The 19,276-nt window shown below is 33.4% G+C and overlaps 1 protein-coding gene and 1 pseudogene across 2 annotated transcripts; both read left to right on the top strand.

Moving 5' to 3' along the window:
- The first annotated feature begins 730 nt into the window (after positions 1–730).
- LOC147291028 (bidirectional sugar transporter SWEET17-like) lies at positions 731–2,370 on the top strand. Its single transcript, XM_086236388.1, has 6 exons — positions 731–997; positions 1,105–1,141; positions 1,245–1,455; positions 1,562–1,723; positions 1,833–1,952; positions 2,094–2,370. The coding sequence occupies exons 1-6, from the start codon at positions 961–963 to the stop codon at positions 2,259–2,261; spliced, it is 735 nt and encodes a 244-aa protein (XP_086092514.1). The 5' UTR covers positions 731–960; the 3' UTR covers positions 2,262–2,370.
- An 8,282-nt stretch (positions 2,371–10,652) lies between these two features.
- On the top strand, positions 10,653–14,594 carry LOC147291029 (putative serine/threonine-protein kinase PBL19; annotated as a pseudogene). Its single transcript, XR_015121066.1, has 5 exons — positions 10,653–10,794; positions 11,328–11,765; positions 12,422–12,682; positions 13,215–13,337; positions 13,753–14,594. The product of XR_015121066.1 is annotated as a putative serine/threonine-protein kinase PBL19 (transcript).
- Positions 14,595–19,276: the final 4,682 nt, after the last annotated feature.

Raw genomic sequence — 19,276 nt, forward strand, 5'->3', positions numbered from 1 at the left:
AAGAGAGTGACATGACAATAATGACATTGCTATTTCTTTTTCTTTTAGCTACTCACTACAACTTTTAAGTGGCCAAAAAACAAAAGCTACTCACTACAACTTTGTTCTCTCTTTTTATGTTTCTTGTCCTTTTATCGGTCTTCTCAAGTGCCGATGAGAATTTGATGCAAAGTATTACTAGAAGACCAGGTTTTCAATTTTTCATTAACTATTCTACCATATTTTCAGAAACTATGCTGTATGGATAGCTTCATAATTCTACCATAGGCTATGTGATACCCAAAAAGTATTATGAACTCACAACAATTTTGTTCAAAGGCCACGCAAAAAGTCTTATGATATTTACAACATTAAAAATTAGTGGCAAATCTACAAGATTTTTTTCTAAGTGGGTTAAGATGTTGGATGAAATTTAAAGAAGTTGAAGCGAGTGGTTTGTTGTATTTTCTCGCTATAAACCGACAAACTAAATTGCTTGTTAGTGTGACCCGTTGGCTTTTCTAAACTTTTTAAGCGCAAGTAATACGCAAATTTTTTTAACCGCTAGAGAAAGGCCGGTAGGTGTCTACCTTAATGCGACTGGAGCTACAACCCATCCATGCAGAGCAATAGATTTTTATTTATGTGTACCAAAATCTGCAACCTTGGACCCCAAAAAAAAAGTAATGAAAAATGACAACCAACAAGTTGATAAGGCCACTTATCAGAATTCAGAAATGAGGCACCCAATCACAAAACTATGAGACAAATATGAAATAGCTAGAGCTAGCTTAAACTTATGTATGCATCTTAACTGGTTTAATTTGCATAGCTAGCTAGCTCAAATTAGCTAATTTTAGTATTGATTAGATTCCAAGACAAAGAACAATAAAACAAGATCCACTCTTCAAAAGCCATCTGGAGTACAATAACTACTAGTCTTAGCTCTTACCAAAAGCTCTAGCTTCTTCCTCAGCAAAAATGGCAAGTTTGATCATCACCATTTTTGGGTTGCTAGGTAATATAGAAAGTACTAATAACCCAACTCTCATTTTTGTTTTTGAATTCCTCTGAATTGATATGAAAAGTTGTATATGATCTTAATCTGCATATATCTGTTTTCAGGTAACCTTATGTCAGGATTAGTCTACCTCTCTCCTGCGTAAAGCTCGATCATCATTAATTTACAAATTACTAATTTAGTTCATATCGATTTTGTTAGTTTTGGAGCAGATTTGACTTAATTCATCTTGAATTGTTTCTAGAAATGTGTTTGTGCGGATTGTGAAGCGAAGATCAACAGAGGAATTTGAGAGTATACCATATGTTAGCAAATTATTGAATGCCTACTTCTGGGTTTACTATGGATTTATTAAGCCTGACAGTGTGCTGGTGGCCACTGTAAATGTTTTTGGTGCTGCTGTTGAGATCGTTTTTCTCACCATATTTCTACTCTTTGCACCACCAAGAATGAAGGTAAGTAAGTTGATTAATTCATCTCCATAATATTGTTTTGATTTTTTAGTATATATCTGAGATTTGTATAAGTTACTATTACATTGATGGTCATATATGATCTTAGGCTAGAACTGCCATACTTGTTGCAGTTCTTGATGTGATGTTTCCAGCAGCAGCAATTTTGCTTACTCAGTTTCTGCTACATGGAGATAAGAGGATTGATGTTGCAGGAATATTGTGTGTGGTGTTCAGCTTGATTGCATATGCTTCCCCTCTTTCAGCTATGGTAAGAGTACTTTTAAGACTTCTAATTTTTTTTTATTGTTATTATATATGTGTGTGCTTTTTTCAAGTGAAGATGCCTATTAATATAGGCTAAAATTTGTAATGTGTAGAAAACAGTAGTGAGATTAAAGAGTGTGGAGTACATGCCTTTCCTTCTCTCATTCATCCTTTTCTTAAATGGAGGAGTTTGGACAGTGTATTCCATTCTTGCAAAAGACTTGTTTGTTGGAGTAAGTATTAATTCCTAGCTACCAAAACATCATATATTCTATAAATCCATTTATTATTGACTTTAGTATTTGTGTCTTTATTAACAATTTTGACATGATTAATGCCACAATGTTATTAACAATTAGGTCAACCATTTGCAGATTCCAAATGGGACTGGATTTTTCCTTGGAACTGCTCAGCTGATTCTCTATGCAATATACTGGAAACCTAAGCCAACCAAGCAAGTATTTGACAATTTAGAGGATCAACATATCAGTGAAGCACTCATCTCAGCTTCAAACCCATTGCAGGGTAATAGTGATAGCTAGGAGTGTAGTTTCATAGAAGGAATTAAGCCGGCCAGTATATATTGGCCAAGGTAAGAAAGAAAGAAGAGGACTGAATGTTAAATTAATCATGCCTTTTTTGATGAGATAATATCATATATGTTTAATTTTTTTTCATAGGAAAGTAATGAATTCATTAAGAAGAGATCAAATCATTGTTTAGCAAAGAAGAGAGCCAAAGTGGCCATTTCTCAACCCCAAACATGAAATTCAGAACATGGCAAAACAAACTTAGAATAAAGAGTGAACAACGTATATAGTTGCAAAATCTAGTTTAATTAGGGGGACAAAATTTTGCTAGAAATTATAGTATCTGTTACAAACTTACAATTTTTATGAGGAAGCAAATATTTTGCTACTCTTAAAGAAAAGTTGTGTGGGTCACACTCTAAGGTATATTTTACTTAGGACATTATGGCTGCTTTCTATCCTGGTGTCATATACTCTCACAATGAATCCTATAGCCCTATAGGCACTGGAACCACAATAGTGCCTTCATGTCACATGGGTTTGTTGCATGCCCACCCTTAACCTTTAATTAGGTGATTCACCTTCCCTATTCATATATGCATACATTTAGCTTAGCACTTTTTCTCTTAGACTTATCTCGATTTCTCTATCCAAAATTCTTTTTTGGTATACATAATACGCCATCCTAAATTGAGATTGACCTCTTCGAGTTGCCAGTCATGAAACTCTCACCTTATAAGGATTCATTAATAATTGAGGGTGCCATGACAGTATTTTACTATTTTTGGTAGGTGATAATTAAATTGGGTGAAAATTATTTTGAACAACCTTACAAGATCGAAGGGCCACATGTCCTTCCCTCTTAAAAGTTAGGGTCATTGTGAGATAATTATAGTAGAATAAGTCTAAATGAGAGACACCTTTTACAAAATACAACTCTCAAAAAATTGATGAATTAGTTCAGTAAGTTTTCATTAGTTAATGTATGAATTTAAATTATTTTTTTGTTCGTAACTAATTTGAAATACTCCTTATTGTTGGTAGATGTATTTGTACTTGAACCTAAATCTTACTATAATGTTATATTATTATGCATGCAATTCTTTTTTCTTTTTTTTGTCATGTGGAAACTTCATTAAGAGAAGGCACAAAGGCCCAAATAGAAACAAACAAGCCGAACGGCCCAGACGCCTAAGCTGAGCTTGTAGCATTGAGAGAATGGCTTTTCTTAAGTAACATAAGCCATCGTTGGCCAAAAAAAAAAAGTAACATAAGCCATCTCTCGAAAACTATTGAAAAGTCCCTAATAAAGTGAGCGTTATATATATTGGAAAGGCAATTTTCACACTTTTTTTTTCTCCGTTTACACTTCATCTCCTTTTTTAATGTATTTTGTATATTTTTATTATATATTTTTCCAAATTTACCCTTTATGGCTGTTGGATTTTTATTTTAATTATCTTTCAATAATGATTATTTTTTCCTAAATTATCTTATACTTATTAAAAAAATAAAAATAAGTAATTTTCTATCACCCTCGCTGTATCTTCTTCAAATTGCATCTCTTTGCCTTCTATGCCATTTTTTTTTTCTTTTGTGAACCAGTCTTTTACGTGCTTTCAATCATCATTTTATACTTCATTAGAAAAATATTTAGCCTGTCATATTTTTTTTCGTTTTCTTCATGAGGGTCATGATTTATGTATCTTCTTCTTTTGATGGTGGGTTTTGTGTTATGAAATTAATTGGGGTTTTCAATTAGTCCACTCCCTTATTTTTGGGTCTTTTGACACTGCCAAGAAAAATGTCCTCATGCTAAGCAACCACTACTTATTTGTAGCATATTTGATTTTTAAAAAATTGAATGTCACATGACAGTTTAAAAAGAAAAAAGAGATGTACTATATCATGAAGACGGACAGAAGTGTATAGAATTACATAAGTTTTTCTTCCTTTTTAAAAGAGAGTTATAAAAATAGATATATTATTATGACAGTTTTAAAAAATTAAATATGTAGGATTTAATGTTGTATAGGCCGGTGACATTCTATAATTAAAAGCCAAAGGGTATGCTTGGAAAATAAATAATAAAAATATATACAGACATTTAAAAAAATAAGAAGGAGTGCAAATGGAGAAAGGAAGAGTGTGAAAATCACCTCCCATATATATATATTTTATCAAAAGCCCTTAAAAATACATTGACGGACGCGGGTTTGTACTTTAGAAAAATAGTTTTGGGTCGGAATTATTCACCTAGCGCTTGGTACTGGAATGTAGTAATAATTTCAAATGTTACTGAAGTGCAAAAAAAAAAAAAAAATTCCCCTATTTCCTACATATTTTTTATTATTGGGTCTTATTTGAGTGTGTTTATGCATAATTTAATATATTTTAAAAGATTTATAAGGTTAAATTTAGAATTTAGAATTTCTTAAAATGATACATGTGTAACTACACTGCAAAATAGTGCTATACAGTGTAGTACCAAGCGCTCGGCACATTTTTTTGTCTTTTAAGGATGAAAGTCCTCCGTATGGTCATTTTGAGTTTGTAAGTATAGATTAGGGTTGAAAACCCAAATAATTTTTTATGTTTTTTCTGTTAAGAAATATTTTTAAGGAATTCTAATTTATATAATAAACAAAATTAAACTTTATTGGGAATATAAACATTTTTAAACACAAAAAAACGTAAAACTTTAAAGAAAAAAACAAAAAAATGGAGCCTGGAGTGGGCCTTGGACTGGGCAGGCGGCAGGCCGGCCCTGGACTGTTTTTCATGCCTTCAGTTTTTGTCTTTTTGATCAAATATTGACAAAAATCTGCAAATCAAAGTATCAAACACTAGGTTTCAAAAAAAAAAAAAAAAAAAAAAAATATATATATATATATATATACACAATAAACACTAGATCTCATTCTCTGTGTGTGTGGTTTGTTCAAGGAAATATTGTCCTATGAATCTAATTAATTAAGAAATATCCCAAGATTGACTGAAGCATGCCAACTCGAATCCAAAATCCCACACATTCGTTGGATTAGAAAATGTGTAATCCCCAAAAGTTTTGATTCAAGTGGTGCATTGCTTGATGGCATATATATAGCTCACTGAAAACTGTATCTTAAAAAACTAAATTAGCTCCAAAAACTAAATCACTAATAAACTTGGTGTAAAAGACCTTAATCAAGCATTTATGAAAGACAAGGCCAGCCACCTAATGAGAAGGAATGTGTTACCTAAAACAATAAAACATGCAAAACAAACTATAGAATCAATTACCTAAAAAAATTTTGATTTGTTCTTTAGAAGCACTTCAAAAATCATCTCTTATTGCTTGGTCTTTTTATATCAGCTCTCCACTGAATAAAAATAAAAAGATGAAAGAAAAAATAGATACAAAACATATGAATGTTGCTAGATTCAGTTGTTTTGTTTGGCTTGCTCACATATACGATATGTGTGGGTGTCAGTCCAGCTGTTACCATTAATCAAATAGAACATCTTTCATGTAAACTGGTGAGGTGGTTCAATCAACTTGAAGAAACGTGACAAATCTTAAATTATTCGATGTAACAATACATTTTAAAATCTTAAATAATATATATTCCGTACGCATATATGGAGATACGTGTGCTGAAGAAAAATATTACTGTTAATTATGATCACCAAATTTAAAGAATATGTTTCTCTGTTTTTCAAAGATTAATAAAATATACAACCTAGCACATGATGTGAATATAGACATGAATGTATACACTCGTAAATAGTTAAATTTTTCTTCATCCCAATATGTGTGCCTATGAAAATTCACTTTGATAATATAATATTAATATTTTTTTTCCTTGCTCAAGATAAAATACAAATAACTCTTTTTTCATTACAGGGGAGGGGAGAGGGTTCGAACCGGGTGTGCAGGGGAGCTATTGTCCTCGATCAACTAGGCTAACCTCATTTTATAATAAAATATTAAAATACAAATAACTAAAACTTAAATTTCAATATTCCTTTGATTTTTTTTTCATAATTTTCGTAATATATATGTTTGACATAATTTTAGGCAATGATTTTATTATATTAATCCTATATATTAGAGGGCAATGCTTGGGTCACACCACCCCCTAAAAATTATTGTTCAGTAGTGCAGACTTAAGATCGAAATTATTCATTTTTTAGATCATCTTTGCAAAAAATAAATACAATCAAAATCGTTTGATTATATAACAGTTATTGAATAAACTAAATAAATGGACAGTTTGTATTTAAAAAGCTTTTTGACCAAATCGTCCATTTATTTAATTTATTCGATAATAGTTATATAATTAAACGATTTTTAATTAATTTAATTTTTTATAAAAATAATTTTTAATAAATAATTTAAAAAATAAATAATTTCGATCCTGAACCTCCATTGCCCCCAACATTTTTTAGGTGTGGTGTGATGTACAGGGATGTGACCCAAGCATTTCCCTATATTAGACACACATGTCAATTCACATATGTTGATGTGCTAGTAGCCTTAAACTAATATGGATGCACAATCCAAACGATTTGGAAGGATATATATATATATATATATATCTCTCTCTCTTTTAATAAAGCCATCTGGGTTTATGACATCATTCTGGGAATTCACCAGTAGATTTATATCATCATCACAAATTACAATAATTAATAGTAATAAAAATAGAGAATTCTATATATCTCCATCACCCTCGATAGAAGACATGAACATATAAGTAAAACTTCGAGAGAATGTCCACGAATTTAGGGGACCACAGCCAATTAATGTACCAAAAATAATTAATTAAGTTGACTTTATTGCATGATATTAATACTTTTATAATATATACGTGCATGTATTAACGTCTTTAATGATGAGGTATTTTCAGTTGTTGGGAGTTCAATGCATGTTAATGTTATGGGGGATTTAGGCCCATCTCCTAATTATTGTCAAAAGGGAATGTACTGATAATATATAATAATTATAGAACAATACTTGGGTCACCCCTTGGGGGTAGCTCAAGGTCACTCCACCCCCCTCAAATCATGATTTCGATAATATCGGCGCATAATCAAAATCATTCACTTTTTAGATAATATATTAAAGATCATCTCTGCAAAAAATCAAATCAATCGGAAATCGTTTGGTTATATAACTGTTATCAATTAAATAGAAAAAATAGATGGTTTTCAATTAAAGAGTGATTTTTTTACCAAACCGTTGATTTTTTATATTTAATTGACAATAGTTATATAACCAAACGATTTCTGATTGATTTGATTTTTTGCAGAGATGATCTTTAATATGTTATCTAAAAATTGAATGGTTCCGATTATGTGCCGACATTGCCGAAATCATAATTTGGGGAGGTGAGGTGACCTTGAAGTACCCCCAAGGGTGAGCCAAGTATTGTTCATAATTATATTAGTTATTACTTTTTTGATACACTTGAAGATACATTGCATAAGTTCACAGAATGTTATATGAGGTAGTTCCGCTCCTATCTCATAAACCGACCAACCATATAATTTGATCCAAACCCTTTTAAAATAGAGTTGTTTATTAATTGATCAATTATATTAGTAGGCATTCTCTAAATTAATTAATTTAATTTTTATATGCTATATTAAAGGAATATATAAATTACTAATTAAAATTCTCTAACTAATCCCAAAACGCAAACGCCAAAAAAAAAAAAACACACTAAATGTTCAATGTTCGAACCCTCTATATACATAGTAATATTTTTTTATGAAACAATCTGATATGTTTAGACTGTTATCATAATAGATGAGTAAGTGAAATTAATCATGTTTTTTTTTATATAACAAAAGTAGTGAAATCATGTTTTGAATATGCAAACTTAATTAGCAGTCAAATACCAACTTGTTATTGATTTATTAGTATTTCTCTTTATTCTCCATAATAAGTTTGAATATTCATCCCCAAATAAAAAAGGACAAATAACCATTTTGGTCACTGTAGCTAGTTTGGCCCTCTTTTCAGTTTCGGCCCTATTTTTTTTAATTAAATTATTGTAGTTTAGATTTTGTTACAATCAAGTCCAAAACTAAAAATATAAAATTTTCATGTGAAAACCACATGCAATGTTACCCTTACCAGTTTAGGAGAAAAAAGGTTATAAAATTCATACAATTGTACTTCCACGTTGATAAAGTAAGGATTTTACTGTCTCAATTTGGACGAAACTTTAATTTTAAATTTGATTTTAACAAAATATAGTAAACTACAAATACTTAATTAAAATAATTAAAATAATATGGACGAAATTAAAACTAAACATTGACCTACGAGGATCAAAATGATCATTTACCGAATAATAAATTAACAAGCCAATAACATTACACATTAAATTATGTTAACATTTAAATAAATCAGATGCAAGCCTCAATCACATACATTTCCCATGCAAACTAAACTACTTAATTGATTGAAATGCTAACCACACATAGAACTATATTTATTAAGGATGACGCCCACAAGCCTGCCAATGTGTGAAATCTCTAAAGAGAAAAGAAAATAGAAAAAGAGTGATATGAGCAACACCTAAACTTATTGACCATGTTATGACACAAACAAGGTTTTTGACTTTTTTGTTTTTGTTTACTATCATTTGAAAGCTCAAGTGGGTTGGCCAAAAAAAAAAAAAAAAGAAGGCTAAAGTGGGTCCTCCTCCATCCTTTTGATGGATTGGGGGGGGGGGGCGCCTTGGAAAGATAGCTAAGTTGATGTCCAATAAACTCCAAAGCTCATGTGCATTCTCAACATAAATTAAAGACAAATGACAAAAGAGCTCATGCATGTACATAGCCTTGCTTTAACTAATAATATTGGTCAATTTTTGAGGACTAATTTGTCCTCAAGTCACTTTCCTATCAGATTTCATGGGTTTCTTTGCACAACTTATTTGTCAACATACATAGGTACATACATTATATAATTTGATATCTATTTACAATATTTTAGACAACTTGATGGTTTTTTATCCCCCTCATCACCATATCCTGAATTTTAAACTAAGAAAAAGAAATGTTATGTGGTGATTTTTGATAAAAGATAAATATTGATTTTCCACAAGTTTCTCCATTCCCCCTACTTTATGGTAAGAACTAAGAAATTGGATAATCTTACAATTAATTTGATTCTTAGAATTGTCTTTTTTTTCTCAATTACCAAAATGGAATGATCAATCTACCATTTTTTTTTCTGCTGTATTTACTCCCCAAATAGGGGTGTATTGTGTGTAAATTCACATAAACAAAGGAAAGTAACAAAGAGATCCAAGAAGAAGAAGAAGAAAAGATTTGAAAACGAACGAAGAGTAAACTGTGAACTTGGGTGCTAGATAAATATGCTCATATTACCATTTACCACACAAAGCCTCCACAATCCCTTTTATTCTTAAATCTTAAACAGACAAACTGCTTTGACTTTGGGCGTGGACCCCCGACCCATTTATTGGTAGTACATTACATATACTATTTTTTGACTTTGACTATATACTACATTACTTGGACAGCTCTGTTTCGTGTCTGCCTGTGAGTCTGTGACTCTGTGAGAAAGAGAGAGAAGAGAGAGAGTCTCAGAGAGTTTCTGGAAATACTCGTTATTGTCAACTTAAAGTTGGTTGAATTCTCTTTAATCCAACGTTGAATTTCTCAAACAAAAGCCAGACTTAGGCCCGTTTGGGATTACGGTGGAAGATTCAAAAGCTGTTGTGGATGACAATTCTCAATCACCTACAACAGTTTTAGTGTTTGGTAAAAAAATTAAAAACTGCTTTTTCTCACAATTCTCAACTCCCCACAACAAAAACAAAAAGCAGGTTTCTAGGTGCTTTTGAAAGCTGCTGTGAATCACAGCAACAATGAATATTTTATTTTACCCATAATATCCTCATTGATTTCTATATTTTTAATTTATTTATTTTAAATTAAAAAATATGTCCATTGTTAGTTATATTTTATATTGTGATAATTAATTATGATATTTTATTTACACGATTAAAATTATAATATACCTAAAAAAATAATACACATACTTATTTAATAATGTTGTTCTTAGAAAAATTAATGCTAATAAAAATTTGTAGCTAAAAATTTAAAAAACAAGTAAAAAACATTTTATTTTTACCAAACAAATAAGTGAAAGACACTTTTAGCATCATGTCTATTTTAGTAATTATACACAATCACAACACTTTTACATTAACATTTACCAAACACTTTGATACTGTTTTTTGCACTCACAGCACTTTTGAAAACATAGTTTACCAAATACTCAGTTGCTTTACTTTACAGCTGACTTTACTTCACAGCTGTTTTACCTCACAACTGTTTTTCTACACAGCAATACCAAACTGGCCCTTACACAGAGTCTTAAAGCTGGCTTCTTTATTCATTTGGAGTATTATTTCAAAGAGAAAGAGAAGCCAAGCAAGAAAAGAGACCTCTGGAGGTCTCCCCAACCCCAACCCCAACCACAACCCCTTTGAAAATTATTTGAAAGAGAATTGATAAGGTATATGATTTAAGATTTGGGTTTATTCATTCATTGGTTCATTATTCTGTCTTTGATTTTGTTCATCTGGGTCAGGATTGCTCTGTCTTCAAGTTGATTTTTACTTCCATTCTGAATTCCCATCTGGGTTTTCACTGTTTTTGATCCTTCTCTTTGACTTTGCCAACCATTTCCTCTTCTGTGATTTGATTTTCATCTCTCCTATCTGTTTTCCAATCAGGGTCTTTCTTATCTTGCATGATCACACTGTTTCTATTTCAAATCTATGGTGCTGCCATCTATATATTTCAAATTTTAAATGCTTTTGAATTGCAGTTTCATTGATTTAGTACCTTTCTTTGACCACTTCTCTGTCTATCACTTATGCTTCTTATTTTCTATTTTTGAGAAAACATTTTCTCTATGATTATCTTGGTCTTTATGTTCTATTGTTCCTTCATTAGCAGTTTCAATCATTTGGGAATTTTAACTATGTTTACATCAACAAAATGGTGCTGATAATTTCTTATATACATGTGACAATTCGGTGGCAGGCTTTAATTTTCTGAAATTGATTCAATGCCAGCAAAGCAAGATCACATTTAAATCTTAGCTAGGGAGTTGCTATAGGATTTTACACAATGAAGTGTTTCTACTACTTCAAGGACAAATCTACGAGCAGGGAGCAAAGATCAGCTCCAGAGCTGAAAGAACAAAGGAAATCTGATTTTTCAGGAGGTGATAGGGTGATTAAGTCTTCCTGTTCAGCAAATTCACCGCGCAGTATACCAGAAATGTATGAAGAAAAGGCTCATAATTTGAGGGTATTTACTTTCCCAGAGCTCAGGCATGCAACAAACGATTTCAGTAAGCTGCTTAAGATCGGAGAAGGTGGATTTGGGAATGTCTATAAAGCTTCAATCAAGCCTGCTGATGGCAAGGGCGAACCAGTCGCAGTCGCCATTAAAAAGCTTAACAATGATGGCTTACAGGTATGGGGTTTAAGCATCTTCCTATTAATTGAATTGTTAAAGAATGTGATTAAGAGTTTTCCTTTCCATTTTTGTTATTCATATTTAATGTGGTTAATTAAGATACATTTTTTGACTTGTTCTCAATGAATATTTAAGCTAAAAATATTTGAACTGCTCTCCAGCATGTTGTTAGTTGAGTCCTTGGCTCCTTGCTCTCCTGACCATCCAGTCTATCCTCTCTTTACATTTCTTAGCCAACTTATTTTTTTCTTAAAGTAATATTGATATTTTTGGTGCTAATCAGTGGAATATTTCTTCTCATAATTTCGTGAGCTATATATATCAATTTTCACAAGAGAAAATACATAGATTTATTGTGTTTTTTATGCACTGTGGATCACAATGTTTTCCCTTAGCATATCTGTATCCACCTGTTTCCCATACTGAATTTATTTCCACATGGATATTAAAAAATCTGCTGGATACACCTTCAATATTATGGTATGCTTTGTGTACCCCACCACCCAAACCAGTCTTTGTAAATTGTTTAAATGCTAACTCAGCATCCTTGCCATGTGAATAATGTTTTTTATTTTTTATTTTTCGACTGGGGAGTGAGCCACTTTGCCAATTAAGTTTTTTGTTTTTCTTATAATTATCTGTTTCTCATATAGGGTCATAAACAATGGGTAGCAGAAGTTCAGTTTCTCAGTGTTGTGGAGCACCCAAATCTTGTCAAACTAATAGGATACTGTGCTGTGGATGGAGAAAGGGGGATTCAACGACTACTTGTCTATGAATATATGCCAAACAGAAGTTTAGCAGACCATCTATTTAGCAAGGCAAACCCAACTCTTCCTTGGGATACAAGATTACAGATAATACTTGGAGCAGCTCAAGGATTGACTTATCTGCATGAAGGATTGGAAGTTCAGGTTTGCTCTAAACATTGATTTTAAACATCAGTTTCTACATACAACCACAAACTTTTTCCCTTGAAGGATAAAGTCAGTTGTTCAACTCCCAACTCTTTAATCAGATGTTGTTGGGGATATCCAGGTTCTGAGCTAGACCTTGTTGGCATGAGGCATATATTGAACATGTACTCAACTACTCATGCCAGATTATATACTTTCTCCTGGGGTAGATCTACATTCACTTCTCGGGGTGGGGCAGGTGTCCATAATTTGAGAAAATACTTTCTTCCTTTGCATAAGGTTAACCCTGAAAATTGTCGTGGTTATCATCCCTCATTCCACCTCGATTATTCATGCATGCCCTACTCTCTGAACCCCTAACCTGCAATGCACGCATCTGAAATTTTCTTTGTGGTTGACGGGTGCTCTAAGCCACACTACAACGGAACTGTTCCATTAGTTTATTCTCCAATCTTCTACTTCATATTATATTCAGCACTAAAGCTTAGTCTTAACCATTGTTCTGATTTTTCTTATGCTATTGATGAAGGTAATATTTCGAGATTTTAAATGTTCGAATGTGTTACTGAATGAGAATTTTAAGCCGAAGCTCTCAGACTTTGGGCTTGCTAGGGAGGGGCCAATGGTTGGCCATACTCATGTTTCAACTGCAGTAAGTTTTGTGTGCACGTACTTATTTCTCACTAGCATTTGTGGCTTGCATCAGGTCCCAACTTGTTACTGACTCAAAGGCATACATACAATAAATTCATGCTAAAAAATGACATTGAAGTTTTATCCTGTTAATAGTTAAAAGTTCTAGAATTAATGTGAGAAAAACTCTGGAAAATTCTATAAAGGAATCAAGTGAGAGGCAAGCAATGCATAATAGGCAAAGAATATTAAAGCAAGGAACCTATGCATGCTGCTTCATTCATATTACAACTGTTATTGAATGAACTTGCAAAGTTACTGCATCAAATGCAATGAAAAGGAGAACAGTCAATTTTATCTGCAACATTTCAAATAGACAAGACACAAATTTTAAAGACTATTATAATGCTAATGGGAATTTATTCCATGACCAGGTAGTGGGGACATATGGGTATGCAGCTCCAGATTACATTGAGACAGGCCATCTCACAACAAAGAGTGATGTATGGAGTTTCGGCGTGGTTCTGTATGAGATTCTTACAGGCAGGCGATCATTGGAGAGAAACCGCCCAAGAACAGAGCAGAAACTGTTGGAATGGGTGAAACAGTTCCCTCCTGATAGCAAAAAGTTTGGCTTGATAATGGATCCCCGACTCAAAAACCAGTATTCTACCCGTGCAGCAAGAAAAATTGCTAGGTTGGCTGAGAGTTGTCTGTCAAAGAGTGCAAAAGATCGGCCAACAATGGGTCAGGTAGTAGACACATTTAAGCAGATTATCAAAGAGTCAGAAGAGGGAAACCCATCTGAGAGAAGTCCTGAGTCCTTTGAAAGTGTCCAAGTTGACTCAGACAAAGGTGCATCAATTGGGGGCCTCAAGAGTCATGGAAACGACAGATAACTCACCTGGCAAAACTAGGTGAGCATGTAGAGAGTGCTAGTAGAAGAAGATTCATGATTATGCAGAGGGCAAATGTGACTTGATAGTAATTCATCCAACACTGTTGGATTTTGTTCCACTTGTAGAAGTAAAACTTCTATGTAATAGGTGTATACACTCGTTGTGTCTCTCTCTCAACATGTGTGATGGGAGAGATAAACATATAGTGTAACACTTGTGATAGAGTTTTTTTTTTTTTTTTTTTCCACTGGTAGTACACTGGAAAATGGAACCTTTTGTCGAAATTGGTTGGTTAGATTTGTAAAGTGGTGAATGCCATCAGCTAAGTACAATGTTGGGTCTGTGAGAATCAGTCTTTTCCATGTGGACCATGTATAGGTGATTTGCTGAGAATTTCTATGCTAGGATCGTTTTTCCTTTTCCTTTCATTGCTACTTTAATGGATGCATGGTTAAAGACTTAAAATTACCCACCAATTGTTTGCATAATAGAGAGAGAGAGAGAGAGAGAGAGAGAGAGAGAGAGAGAGAGAGAGAGAGAGAGAGAGAGAGAGAGAGAGAGAGAGAGAGAGAGAGAGCTTGCATAATATTTCTGTTTTGGAATTGTTGAAAAAAAAATATTACAGGCTAAATTGATTGGATCCCCTTCAACTTTTGGCCAACTAGACCCCTTCCACATACTTTTCGGGGAATTCTGTTTTTGGTGAGAATCCAATTCTAGAAGTTAAGCCATGAGTTATAGGGACCATATTTTTAGATGGATAGTTGTACAAGGCAATAGTTTTACCAAAATTTTTCAACAACTTATGTGGCAAGCTAACATGTGAAGAGGTGTTTTTGGAAAATATGATAATGTGGTGTGGCCATATCATTTTCTCAAGTATTTTGGCTTTGGGAGGAGAGTAGTAACTAGCAGTGAATTAATTTCAGCTGCTTGGGTATTTTTTTGGCATTTTCTGTGACTCTAGAGGTTCACATATATAGGATGATGAATAGAGGTGATTCCAAATATCATATTTCTGGAGTAATTTTCATACCATACATATACATATGCAATTATGCAGAATAGGATATGAAAATGACAATATAGCTACTTTTATATATTGTATATGTATATTTAGCTAGTTTATATAGTAACTAGATATGTGAATCATTATTTGGAGGCAGCATTTTTTTTTTTTTTCCAACTATAAATAAAAAAAATTAAAGTTTCTTTTTCTATTGGAATGATGCTGAATAAATAAATTAATTAAGAAAACACCATTTGGTATTGGATTTCAAAGCTATTTTTCACTTTAGAAAAATAAATAATGCATTTTAGAAAAAGAATTGGTGCATGGTAGGATAATTTCAACAAACAATAATCTAAAAATTCTCAGAGACAACTATTTTAAAAATGCAAAAATACCCCCGCGTGTGTTGGGCCGTTTTGTGTTCCTCTCCCCGCTCCCATGTGTTGGTGGACTTGGGCCTTCTTTCATTTTCCTCTTCCCCATGCATGTGTTGGGCCGTTTTTGGTAGAGGACTTGATTTTGGGTCTTGGGTCGTTTTCTGAAAAACTATCTTGGAAAAGTATTTGCTACCAAAAACAAAAACTCGAGTACTATTCTCAAATTGAATATGAAACAACTATTTTAATTAACATAAATTAGAATACAATCTAATTACAACTTACCCTAGTTCTTGAAAATTATTTTGAGAGTAAACCAAACGGGCCAATTTTTATAGTTCTAAATCAAAACAAGGTAGCCCTTATGTACAATATTGAAAAACATAAAATACCAAAATCAAAATCCACGAGTGATAACCAAAAAGTAAACTATAAAACAAATTTTTTTCCACTTTTTTTTTTTTTTTTTTTTTTTTTCTGTTCTAAATTGTGTATTTCAATATTTGTGAGAAAGAAATTTTAAATGGACCTCATCATTTGCTCACTTAACCGCCTAACATTTTCTTCTAATATTTTCTTCTATAACCTCATCATGCTTTTAAACCACATTAAGGGATGTTTGGTAACATTTGGTAGGTATAATTAAAAACCTTTTTTAGGTTATAGAAAGTGTCTTCTTGGAAAAGCACGATGTTCCTACAGGAATTGCTTTTAAGTATATTTATAGAATTAATTAGTTATTACTTTAGTGGTATTTCTATCTGCAATCGGAGAGGTCCCAAGTTTGGATCTCCCCTCCTTCAAATAAAAAACGAAAGAGTATAATTACATGGAATACTTATATTTTAACAAATAAGTTAAAAAAACAAAAACTAAAGCTGAGATGTAAATATGAGGATAAAAGAATTTGGTGTTTTGGCCGGAGAACATGTTTTATGTTTTAATTAAGGGGAAAAACAGGGCTGGCCTAGCATTGTGCAAAAGGTGCCATGGCATAAGCCATAAGGCCCCAATGTTAAAGGGCCCCAAAATTGTTCACATGTAATAGGCTTAGAACAAATTATTTAGGATCATAATTCTCAAGACTGGCTCTGCAGCTCTGCAATTTCTTTCTCGATTTAGAAAGAAGCATTTTGGGCCATTAAGGATTAGCATGTTAAGATTTATGTTTAATTATGTTGTTCATTTTCAATAAACATTGTGGGCTGTTGTTAGGTGCAGGGCAGACCTAGTCTATAGGAGAATTCCTAATTTGTAGGAGTCATGGTTAGGTTTTTAACTATGTTTGCTTTCAGGTTGTTGTGTCGTGGGTTGTTCCACAAAATCTGCTAAGTGGTGTTAGTGCTACTTGCAGACCAAGCTCTGTTTTTTTATTTAAGTTGTGAACTTTCTTTAGTTAATCAATAAAAAAGGTTGAAGTCTTTCAGTCAACGTTTTTGGTTCAACAATAAGATATTATTCTTTAGCCTTCAAAATATCTTCAACAGTTGGTATCAGAGCCCCTACTGGGCCTGAGTTAAAAAATCCCACCAAGAAGCAGCAGCTTTTGTTCTTGCAGTAGCAAGTACCCATGGCGACTGACAAATCAGCAGAGAATTTTGTCCAGCCAGCCATACCACGCTTTGATGGACACTATGACCATTGGAGCATGTTGATGGAGAATTTCCTAAGGTCCAAAGAGTATTGGGATCTTGTGGAAACGAGATTTGAAGTACCAGAAGAAGGAGCACCACTGCCACTGACGCAACAACAACAAAGGAGATTTGATTATCAGAGGCTGAAAGATATGAAGGTGAAGAATTACTTGTTCCAGGCGATTGATCGTGCAATTTTGGAGACCATTCTCCAAAAGGACACTTCCAAGCAAATCTGGGACTCAATGAAAAGAAAGTATCAAGGCTCAGCAAGAGTGAAGCGTCAACAACTTCAATCCTTGAGAAGGGATTTTGAGACTCTTCAAATGAACAATGGAGAATCAGTTACTGATTATTTTGGCTGAGTTATGAGGATTGCAAACAAAATGAGAAACCATGGTGCTAAAATTCAAGATAGTGCCGTTGTTGAGAAGATTATGAGATCTTTGGCACCAAAATTCGACTATGTCATGTGCTCTATTGAAGAATCCCATGATATTGATGAAATGTCAATTGATGAGCTGCAAAGTTCCTTACTGGTCCATGAACAAAAACTGACTCGTGGCACCTCTGGCATCTCAGAAGAACAAGCTTTGAAAGCTTCTACTTTCGCTGAATCCTCAAGTTCAAGAGGAAGAGGTCGAGGTAGAGGTAGAGGAAGAGGAAGAGGTGGTCGAGGCAACAGAGATGGAAGCAGACACTATCAGGGAAGCATACACTATCAGAATTACAAGAGAAATGATGATAATCACTCCCAGAATAGAGGAAAAGGACAAGTTGACAAGTCCAAGATTTAGTGCTACAGGTGTGGCAATTTTGGGCATTATAGCAATGAATGCTATACAAAGATGCCTAAAGAAAACGAAAAGGGAGAGAAGTCAAACTTTGCTGAGAAAAAGGAAGAAGTAGAGACACTTTTAATGGCCTCACATGCCAAGGAGAAACCTGAACCTGATGTATGGTATGTCGACACAGGATGCAGCAATCATATGAGTGGTAATAAGTCTGCTTTCTCTTTTTTAAATGAAGATTTTCGTACTACTATAAGTTTTGGGGATTGTTCTACTGTGAATGTGATTGGTAAAGGCGATATTCAAATCGTGACTAAGAATGATTTTGTTGAAACAATTTCGAATGTCTTTTATGTTCATGATTTAAAGACTAATCTGTTGAGTGCTTGTCAATTGTAAGACAAAGGTTATGTTATCACAATTCAAAAAGGTGCATATGAAATATATGATCCAGCAAGAGGTGCTATTGCCATTGTTCAAATGGCATCAAACAGATTGTTTTCGCTGAAGATCAAGACTATCCAAGCCTGTTTGATGGCTCTGGAAGATGATCGATCATGGCTTTGGCACCTCCGCTACGATCACTTGAATTTCAACGGTTTGAGGACACTTCATCAAAAACAAATGGTGACAGGTCTTCCTATGATCACACCTCCATCTGAAGTTTGTGAAGACTGTGTTGTAAGCAAGAACCACCGAGATCAATTCCAAAAAGGAAAGGCCTGGAGAGCTCATAATCTGCTAGATCTCATACACTCAGACATATGTGGACCAATTAACCCAATCTCAAATGGTAAAAAGAGATACTTTGTTTCTTTTATCGATGACTTTAGTCGAAAAGCATGAGTTTTTTTTTTTTGCAGGAAAAATCAGAAGCCTTTAATGCATTTAAAAGTTTCAAGGCACTTGTTGAGAATGAAACTGAAAGAAGGATTAAAACCCTTCGAACTGACCGTGGTGGAGAGTATTGCTCTAAAGAGTTTGAAGCCTTTTGTGATGAACAAGGGATCAAAAGACAATTCACTGCTGCGTATACACCTCAGCAGAATGGTGTATCCGAGAGGAAGAATCGAACCATTCTCAACATGGTTAGAAGCTTGCTAGTCAAAGGAAGCGTCCTAAAGAAGTTCTGGCCTGAAGCTGTTTTGTGGGCAATACATGTTTTGAACAGAAGCCCTACTTTTTCTGTTAAAAACATGACGCCTGAAGAAGCCTGGAGTGGAAGGAAACCAGCTGTGGATCACT

This window comes from Dryas octopetala, chromosome 3 (genome assembly GCF_963921425.1).
Source record: "Dryas octopetala chromosome 3, drDryOcto1.1, whole genome shotgun sequence".
Classification (NCBI taxonomy): domain Eukaryota; kingdom Viridiplantae; phylum Streptophyta; class Magnoliopsida; order Rosales; family Rosaceae; genus Dryas; species Dryas octopetala.